General features: G+C 62.0%; 1 protein-coding gene across 5 annotated transcripts; it reads right to left on the bottom strand.

Annotated features, from left to right (window-relative positions):
• Window positions 1-1,288: 1,288 nt before the first annotated feature.
• On the bottom strand, window positions 1,289-7,359 carry Prr35 (proline rich 35). 5 transcript variants are annotated; one of them, XM_058578491.1, is made up of 4 exons: window positions 6,303-7,359; window positions 4,070-4,148; window positions 2,402-3,480; window positions 1,289-2,114 (listed from the first exon to the last, which is right to left on the bottom strand). In XM_058578491.1, the coding sequence occupies exons 3-4, from the start codon at window positions 3,439-3,441 to the stop codon at window positions 1,481-1,483; spliced, it is 1,674 nt and encodes a 557-aa protein (XP_058434474.1). In that variant the 5' UTR covers window positions 3,442-3,480; window positions 4,070-4,148; window positions 6,303-7,359; the 3' UTR covers window positions 1,289-1,480. The 5 variants fall into 5 exon arrangements, with proteins under 5 accessions (XP_058434474.1, XP_046297188.1, XP_046297179.1 ...); XM_046441232.2 differs by lacking the exon at window positions 4,070-4,148; XM_046441223.2 differs by lacking the exons at window positions 4,070-4,148; window positions 6,303-7,359 and adding an exon at window positions 5,960-6,155.
• Window positions 7,360-9,699: the final 2,340 nt, after the last annotated feature.

Here is a 9,699-nt window from a genome sequence, read left to right as displayed (position 1 = left end):
GCAGCCGGGCCTCTGTTGTTGGAGACAGGTGGAGGGAGGGGTGGAGCTGCCTGGCAGTTTCCCTGCAGGGACAAATGGGAGGGGCAGTTGGCTAGTCCCAGTTATGCAAGAGCCCGAGAAAGCTCTGGAACATGGACCAAGTCCCCAGGCTGCTGACAACTTCCTGCCTTGGGCCTTCTCCCAAACCCGAACACAGGCCTTACCTTCCCACTTCTGCTATGTGCCTGGGTGCCTCTCAGCCTCACCCAACCCTTTCCAACAGGCCCCATCACAGCCAGAACCAGGCAGCCCCAGGCCACTGCCCCCAGGCAGGACCTTTGCATTAGGGCTTTGGGGAAGGTGACCTGCTGGCTGAGTCACCCTCCTCCCACCCCTCCACAAAGGCAGGTTGGTTCAGACTCTGCTCCTGTGAGGCTACCCCCAGCATGAGGAACTGGGGTGCAGTGGACATGGGGTGCCACAGGGTCTACCTCAGACTCAGGACCTCTGTCCTCAGACACCAGCTGGCTCTGCCCTATAGCCCCTGGGAAGCCTCTGGGCAGAGAGTACTCAGCTGGTACCTGTTGACCCCAATCTGCAACCCACTCTGTGTTCCTCACCCAGCCAGCTGGCACCCCAGCTCCAGACACTGCCTGTAACGCCTTGCAGTGGGGTGGCTGTCTGATGCTATCACCAGGCAGCACGGTCAATGGGGCAGTCAAGAGTCCTGCTCTGACTGGCCCTAGCCTGGCTGGCCCAGTCCCAGCTTGGCCAGCCAGGTACAGACAGGAATGGCACCTGGAGGGCAGCTTGCACTGGGCGTTCCCGGTGGCCATGGAGGACATGCCCACCCCCACCCTGGAAGGCCAAGCGGGCACTGGGAGGGAGGCAGCGAGCTGTGAAGGCCACCGATGCCTATCATGGCTGCAGGGACTGGCGGGGGCCCAGAGAAGGCCACATAGGGTGAGCAGCCCTGAGCCACAGAATGCAAGAGGCATCATGTAACCACATACAAGCTGTGCTAGGGCAGACTGGGCTGTCTGGGGCTGCAGGATGCCCAGGACCCTGCCCACCCCTAAAAAGCAAGTGAGATCATCCTGAGCAGCCCAGACTATGCAGGCATCTCCCTGCCCATCCTGTCTCTGTCCCTAGCCCCTCAAGGAGGGCTAAGTCAGGGCATTGGGATGGAAGGTGGGAGGCCAGAAGGGAGGTCAGGGACACTGCCCACCCAAGATGTCCAGGCTCTGACATTTCCTTGGGAATGTCCAGGCACTTTTGCTGGGGCAGCAAAGGAAGGAGGCCCAGGCAGCGTGTTTGAAGGTGGTATCTATTTAATGTCTATGACTGTGATCAATAAATAACCATGACCTAGCAATTTCCACAGAGCTCTGAGACAGCCTCAGTCACAGGCTGGTGGGGTCTGTCCACATGCACAGGCTGGACAGGCTCCTGGCAAGGGGCCCAGGGCAGGGGCAGGGCCATCACACTTATGTGGCTGTGGTTAGACCTCAGCACCTGTGGGGCTCTGCAGGCCAGGGATATCCTTAGGGGTCTGGGAGCCCCCAGCCCGGACGCAAGTACCCCAGCCACGGCCAGGAATGACAGGGTCCTCATGGGCCTGGAGGGGAAGGCCGGGGGGTGGGACACTGGAGTCTGCCTCACACTTGGTGGTATGGCTGGAGAAGGGCTCAGGTGCTGTGTGGCCCAGCATGCTGGGAGTCTCAGGGGTCCCCCTTGCCAGTGTGGGGCCCAGCTCAGGCAGTTCCCAGGCCTCTGCTCGTGCCTCAGGTCCCTTGGCAGGCACCCGTTTCACAGAGAGGTCAAGAGGTGTGTCCAGTGGCCGTGCTGCCCGCTCCAGTGCCTGGTGGATGGTGAGCAGCTCTCGACGGATCTTTCCTAGCTGCTCCCGCAGAGGTTGGGGGGCCAGGCCCCCAACAGGCATCAACTGCCCCAGGTGCTGTTCCACCCTGGCATAGTCGCTGAGGGCCTGGGTCAGGTCCTCACCCACAGGTCCTGGGCTTCCCAGCACCTGGGCCTGTGACTGCTGGGCGACGGGGACCTCAGGACCTGAGGCCTTGGGGTCACCCAGCTCCTTGTCCTCAGGCCAGAGCATCAGGGAGGAGCCTGATGGCAGGCTGCAGAATAAGAGTCAATCAGAAGGTCACAAAGCCCCCCACAGTGCCCCAGACCCTGCCCCTTGGGTCCCTGACCAGCATGTCACCCATGGCCCCAGGGAAATGGAATAAGGTGCCAGTCTAGGGCTAGGAGCTCCCCAAAGACAGATGAGATGCTCTCAGGTCTCAGTTCTCCTCTGTGGCCTGGAGGCTGTACTCCCAGCAAGTTAGCTTGGAACAGGGTCCACCCCCAACCCAGCCCTTCCCTAAATTTTCCATCCCCAGAACCCGCAGTCCAAGGCACCCACCTGCTCTGGGAACCAAACTTCGCCAGGCTTGAGGAGGCCTTCTGGAGCTCCAGCCTGCTCCCCAGGGGCAGCTGTCTCTGGGGGTCTCCCTCCTGCCCTGGATCCCTGGGGGTGCCATGGGGCCAGGCCCCCCCCAGCCCTGGAATGGGCACCTTCAGCAGCCCAGGAGCCAGAGTCCCAGGGGGTCCCTTAGGGGGCATAGAGGGCTTGGCAGGGCCGGCCCTGCCAGCTGGTAGCCCCAGACTCTGCTCCAGGAGCAGAGGATAATATAGGCGAGGGGCTGGGGCGGCCCGCTCAGGGGACTGTGGGGAGGGGAAGGTGGCAGCGGGGGGCAGCAGAGGGCTGGCTGAGGCCAAGAAGGGCATGTGGGCAGCAGCAGCCAGTGATGGACCCAGGTAGGAGAAGAGGCCAGGGCCAAGAGGGTAGTTGACACCCAGCAGTGACAGGTGGACGCTCTGGGCCTCTGGGAATTCACCCGGGGTGGGTGGTGGGTAGCAGGGGACACTTCTCTCAGGGCCTGTTGAGGCTACAACCCCTACAGCCATGCTCCTTGTACCACTGCCCAGCTCTGGCTTCCAGGACTCCATCAGGAGCCTACCAGGGCCAGGACCCTTCTGAGCAGCCCTGGCCAGAGTGGGCAATGACTCTGGAGACCCCTTGGCCCCAGGCTTAGGGACCTCACTGCAATGGCGCTGGGAAAGGCCGTCAGTGACCATGGCGTCTGGCACGGTGGGCTGCCTGCTATGGCTTGGGGGGTCCCCAGAACCATCTGGGGTAGACATGTGGGGCCTGGGAGAGGAGGGGGCACGGCGGCACGCCCAGTCTGGGGAGTCCAGCAGCAGTGAGAGGGAGTCTTTGCAGAGGCTGTACTTCATGTGGTTGTAGAGGTGGGACTTCTCCAGGCACGTGAAGGGGCACTGGAAGCACTTGTAGTTGTAGGGTTTGCCCCAGGGCCGGGGGATGTAGTGTGGCTTCTTGGGCTTCCGAGACCTTGCCCTGGCCCCAGTTCCCACACGGCACGAGCCAGCCTCACGGGACATGGTGGCTGGCTAGTGGGCAGACTGGGGCACCATGGCTACCTGCAGACAGGGGACTGCAGTCAGCACCAAGTCCCTCAGACTTCCCACTTCCCTTCCTCAGGGCTCCTCAGCTCCAGGAGAAGAGCCCAGGTGCCCCTACCTCCTCTGCCCTGTGGCTTCAGCCCCCTCCCTGAATGCCTCTCCAGGAACCTATAGGGCCTCCAAATTGTCAAATGAAGAATGAGGCACCCAGTCAAACCCAACACAGACATCCAGTAACTTTCTAGGGTAAGTATGGGCTCTGCTGATTTGGAAACTACAATAAAAATTATTCATCATTTACCTGAAAGAAAAGTTTAACTGGGTTTCCTGCATTTTACTGGGTGATCCTGTACAAATCCCTCTGGCCATGAGTACATGCTGGCCCCTGCAGGCCAATTTCTGGGATGGTCAGTCTCTAAGCAGCCCCACCCCCACACAGGCAGGCACCTGAGAGCATTTGGTAAGTGAATGAAGGAAGCCAAATGTGACCATTGCTCCTCCAGAGACCCAGCCCCTATTGAGCCATCTGCCTCTGTGGAGTCAGAGGCCAAGGTGAAGACCACTGAGACAGAAAGTAGCAAAGGCAGCTGAGCACAGTGGTGCACACCTGTGTGATCCCAGCAAGTCAGGAGTCTGAGGCAGGAGGGTCGCAAGTTCCAGGCCCACCTGGGCCACTTAGCAAGACCCTGTCTCAAAATAAAAAATAAAAAAAGGCTGGGGAGCAGCTCAGTGGTAGAGTGCCCTTGGGCTTCATGCCCAGTACTAGCAGAGGCGCAAGTGTCTGGTTAACACTGCCTGTGTGCCTACACGCCTGAGATGCTCCACCATTGTGTCAGGTGGGCACGGGAAATGTCTGAGGGGAGTCAGCCTCACGTGGGGCCAACCCAGGCTGGGGGAGTGAACTTCACAGTATGGCCCCTCAGCACAGCCACCTGCTCGGCCCAGCTCCATCTGGGAGGCTTCAGGCAGGTCAATGACCAAGCCTGCAGTGGCCCTGCTCAGCCAAGACCCTCTTCTCCCCACGCCCCACAACACAGGCTGGCTTGGAAACTGCTCCACACTCCATCTGGGCTGCCACCTGGGCTGCCCACTGCCCCAGCACTTGTGCCTGGGCGAGGTGCATGGTGTGTGTGTACACACAGGCTTTGGGTGTGTGTGTCGTGTGCAGGGTTGCAGAAGCCCTTGTTCAGCCCCTGCAGGAATAACCTCTGCATGGCAAGCCGATTCTGCACAGGAGGCCTCCATGTGCAGAGAGCCTGGCACACACACACAGCCCTACCCTACTCGGTGGACATGGCTACTCGTACACCAGAGCAGAGTTAGGGCATATGTGTACACACACACCCAAGTACACAGGCAGATACTGTAGGGACTCACACACGGTTACAAAACCACAAGTGTGGACACACTGTGCCTCACAATGGCCAGGGAAGGACTGGGGATAGCTGGGCAGTTGCTGGACACAGCCTTCCTTCCTGATGGTGATTATGCTTTACCCACTGCAGTTACCCTTGTGGCCACCAAACACCAGGTGGGCATCTCTATTAGAGGAATGGCCAGGGGGTGGGGAGGGCTATCTTTCCAAATGTTTGGGGCCCCACAGGGCAGCATCGCCAAACCTGGGTGTGGAGTGTGGGCCAGCAAAGGCTTAGAAGAGCTGCAAGTTTGGAAGGAGGCAGCTGGCCCAGGAAGGGGCTGCAGACCCAGCTTGGACTTGGTGGGTACAAAGCAGCCCCTTCTCCCTGCCTGGTCCCCCACCCCACGAGATGTAGATGACAGATAGGAGTGCTCAGGCGACAGAGGCGGCTGTGCTGGGGCCATCGATCACCCAGCCCTGGGAGCCACACAGCTGTGCCAACTGGTGCTGCCTCCTACTCCACCTCCCAGCCCGGATTTGGGGCTCCTCCTGGGCCCCTGGACTCAATGGGGGTTCCTCCTGTGCTTCCCTCCAGATCAGGCACAAGGGGGGGGCTCTTCTGGAAGCCATCTTATCAGCTGTTGACCCATGAGGACCCAGAGGACATCTGGGACCCACCCAGCACGGATGCATGGAGGGAGGACACCCCCACACCGGCACAACAAGAAAACACTCACCTCCACACAGCACATCCCAACCTGTGCCCAGGTGCAAGCTCACAGACACTTGGAAGCATCCCCTTCTGGGGGAGAACCCGCTGAAGGGGGTACTGGGCAGCCACCAGGTCACAGCCCGCCGATCTCCTTGACCACTCGGGACTCTGGGTGCGCCACCCATGGGCTAACGAGGGAGCCGAACCCAGAACCCAGTCTTCCCCTGGCTGAAGCGCAGCTGGTTGGGACCCCACACCCTTCCCCCGACTCCCCGCTGCGGCGGCGCCAAGGTGGCCCCTGGCAGAGCCTGGACCCCAAACGCAGTGGCAGTGGGGAGCTGGGGGAGCCGCGCTGCTGCTTTCTGCGCCCCGCGCCCTGCCCGGCCCGCCCGGCGCCCCAACTTCGCGGGAAGCGCCGCCTGCCTTACCCGCGTCCGCCAGCCGAGCCGAGCTTGCGGCGCCCGCCAAGTCTGCGCCAGGCTGCGCGGAGAGGCGAACTTCCCGCCCGCGCCCGCGGACGCCTCAGGGAAACTGAGGCCGGGCGCGGGAAGCGGCCCTCACTCGGCAGCGACCCTGGAGCCACCGCCGCCTCTGCCCGCGTCCCCCCGACGCCGCCTCGCGCCCACCGAAGTTGGCGGCGAAGCGCGCGCGTGCGCCACGGCGCGGGCTCCGGGCGCGGCGACCTCCGACAGGGCTGGGGCGCGGGAGGCGGAACGGCCCCAGCCCAGGACGCCCGCCCCACCTCCTCCCTCATCGCCTTGGCGCACTCACCGGCCTCACCGGACGGCTCGGGATGGAACAGCGCCGGACACGCCGCGGTGCAGCCGAGACAGAGTGGCGCGCAGGTGCGCGGCGAGTGAGGGGCGCCTGGCACCGTCCCCGCCCCCGTCGCCTGCAGGCTGCCGCGGGGGTGCGCGGAGGCGGCCAAGTCTCCCGGGTCCCGGCAGCGGCGTGAGGGGGCGTCAGCGCTCATCCGTCAAGGCTGTGGCCCCTGACAGCCGCCTGGCCACCCAGGCTGGGGCTGCGGGCTGCGCCCCAGGACAGGGTGCCCCCCAGAGCCAGCCGGGAGGGACCGCGCCTAGAGCTGAAGCAGTGGAGCCAGCGCGCCCTTGCAGCTTTCCTTGGGCCGGTTCGCCTCTACGGATCCTTTACTCCAAACCGGAGGCGAAATGGGTGTGCTCCCCACGCCTGGCCCACAGCCGCCACTGCCTCAGGCTGGTCACCTCGCGCTGACACCTATCTGGGTCCAGCGCCGTGCTCTGTCCTCATTCCCCCCTCCCTGGGAGGTGCCCCAGGGCTGCATTCGCCTGCTGTTTCAAAGACCTCTTCTCACTAGCCACACTCCTGGGAGAACCTGTGCAATGGTGAGGGGACCTCAAGGCCCTGGGTGTTCACCCAGCACACCATGAATCCGGGCAACACTCTCCCCCAGTGTCCTCATGGCCAGAGCTGTTCTGCAGCTGTCAAAACTGAACATTCCAGGGTCCCACTTCTCAGCCGGTCCTGGCAGAAATTCACCTGATCCATCCACTCCACCTAGAAGTGGACAGAGATGCAGCTGGGCAGAGCCAGATGATTTCCTTCCAGGAGTCTGCCTATGATTCTCAGAAGACTCCTGACCCAGAGTTGTGTGGCAATTTTCGGCATAGTGACTCCAGCCAGAGGAGTAGTCACTGCCTGCTCTGTGGAGGCAGAGAGCCACTTGACCCCTGTACACCAAGGCTTCCTGCAGGCTCAGCTACTGATTCCTGGGGCCTCCCTAGCCTAGGTCAGGGGAGCAGAAGTCCTGGGGGGAAGAAGAGGACCCTCAAGTGGCTTCTGGTGTTGCCTTTTTAATGGGGTAGCCAGAGAGGAGCACTGGACCCAGAAGCCTAGCATCACCTGGTTCCGTGACCAGCCAGTTTGTGCAGTGGGGTGGTGGCAGGGATCCCTCTGCTGACCAAGGATCAGGGCCCCATGGTTTTGGGGGATGGGCAAAACCTTCCTCCTGCCCCCATGTTACCTTTCTGACACTAGCCCACTCCTGAGGGACACCCCAGAAGGGCTGGGGGATGGGAGGGGTGCTGTGGCCAGAACAGCATGCCATCCTTCTCTCCCTGACTGGCCTGGCCCAGCTGACCAGCTGACCGTGCAGGTGGCCCCAGGCTGGGAGACAGCTTGGGCTGCCATCTTGCCAGCAGCCCTGTGGAGAGTGGGGGCCAGGATACCGTCCCTTGTTATGAGCATTGACCAGAGAGGCCAAAGTCACTCTGAGACAGTGGGAGTGAGGGGTCCCAGGGACAGCTGTGTTCTCTCTAGTCCTCACTGGCCAGCCTCAGGCTGACCGTTCTGAGGGTCTGGGAGAAGCTATTTCTGACAGCACAGGGGATGGGCTGGCTGGAGGCTGTGGCCATCATCCAGGGAAGCCCTGGTCTTAGAGAGCTGTGGTCTTGGGGATCTGTGGTCTTAGGGAGTCTGGTCTTGGAGAGCCTGGTTGTGGGGAGCTCTGGTGTTAGGGAGTCTGTCTAGGGAATATGTCATGGAGAGCCCTAGAGAGCCTGTTTTGGGAAGCCTCATCATGGAGAGCCTGTCTTATGGAGCCCGTCTTGGGGAGCTCGCCTTGGGGAACCTATCTTAGGGAGTCAGTCTTGGGGAGTCCTGGTCAGAGGGAGCTTGGTCTTGTCATGTAGGAGCAAAGCCATGTGAAGCTCAGGTGACTAGATAGCCCCAGAGAGGGGAGGAGGCCAGGACAGGGTCAGAAAAGCAGGAGATAGCAGGAGGGGCCCACTCTGCCCAGCAGTGGAGCCCCTTCCCCTACCTGATGGGAGAGAAGAGGAGGGACAAACCCTGAGAGGGAAAGGCACACCCTGGTTGCACTCTGGGGCAAGCCCTGGGTTTGCTTGAGAAGTCTGGGGCTGGGCATGGATGGCTGTCTCCTGCCCTCTGCCCCAGGGGCTCTGAAGCACATCCAATGCCACATGGTGGCTCCTCCCTTTCCTTCTAGGTCATGACTCCCTGCTGAGACAACCCTTCCCCCAGGGGAAAACCTTGGGCTCTGGGAGGTGGCCCTTGCCTCCTGAAACAGGGACTGGACTCCCCTGTGGCTCAGAGCCAGTGGACCCCCGCCCACACTCCCTGGGCCTTAGTCCTCTCTGCAGAAGAGGTGGAGACTCAGTCTGGCTCCAGTGGGATTCTGGACAGGGGCCTGGTTCCTGGGTGCTGGTGCAGGCTGCCCCTCCTCAGCCATTAACCTTCTCTGCCCAGTCTACCACGGCTGCCAGCCTGTCACCTTCATTTCTGCCAGAACTGACTGTGTGGGGGGCTTGTGTGCTGGGCTTATCAGGCCAATTGGGGTCTGTGGCCACTCAGTGCCTGGGGGAAGACCTGTCCCATCCCCTCAGTGTCACACCCCTAGCCAGGACAGGTGTGTGGCTGGGCCACCCAGCACCTGTCCAAGAGACACAAGGATGGGATAGAGCCCCCAGGCCAGCCCTGAAGCCCACAGTGGGACTGTCTGTGCAGTGGCAGGAGCCCTGGGTCTTTCTGGGGTGGTCAGAGCCACACAGGATGTTTGGCCACAGCTCATGCCTGCCCACTCACTGAGGAGCACTGGCTGGAGGGCACAGGCATCCTTAGGCTTCACCTTCCTTGATGTGGTCCTAGGGACTTCAGGCTGGGGCAGGTCCAGGGCTGGACTGAGGGCCGTATTTTCTGAGGGTCCTGCCCAGGACTAAGGCTGAAGACCCTGAGGAGACTGGGGACCTGAGGGAGGTTCATGAGGGGAGGAACAGGGCAGGGAAGTTGAGTGGGCAGGGAGAGCCGGGGCTCACGAGGGCTGGGCAAGAATGTGGTTCCTGGGGTTGGGGCATCCCGGGATCCGACTGCTTCCCTCCTGGACAAATGGCACTCTTGGAAGCCCTTGAGAGGGTGAGAAGCAGGTGCTATGTGCTGTTGTGGGAGTGAGCTCCCTGTCAGGGGAGCATTCCTGCTGGGGCAGGGGCCTCTTGGTTCATGAGGGCGCAGCCGGCAAGGCGGGTAGAACGAGAGACCCGGGTTGCCCATGCCCCCACCCGGTCTCTGAGCCTGGCACTGGCTGAGCAGTGCCCGGGGCCGACAGCAGCCATATGCTGGGAAGAGAGGCTGAGCGTGTTGCTCTGCGGCCCCCAGGGCCAGCCTTCCTGGACTTGTC

This window comes from Marmota monax, unplaced genomic scaffold (assembly GCF_021218885.2).
Source record: "Marmota monax isolate L192 unplaced genomic scaffold, Marmota_monax_Labrador192_F-V1.1 WCK01_AAM20220418_F8-fsc00035, whole genome shotgun sequence".
Taxonomy (NCBI): domain Eukaryota; kingdom Metazoa; phylum Chordata; class Mammalia; order Rodentia; family Sciuridae; genus Marmota; species Marmota monax.
This window is presented reverse-complemented; position numbering and strand designations above follow the sequence as displayed.

Coding starts and splice junctions, on each gene's coding strand:
- Prr35 (XM_058578491.1), bottom strand. CDS start 3,441: ATGTCCCGTGAGGCTGGCTCGTGCCGTGTGGGAACTGGGGCCAGGGCA. Junction 2,115..2,401: donor AAGTTTGGTTCCCAGAGCAG/GTGGGTGCCTTG, acceptor CTTATTCTGCAG/CCTGCCATCAGGCTCCTCCC.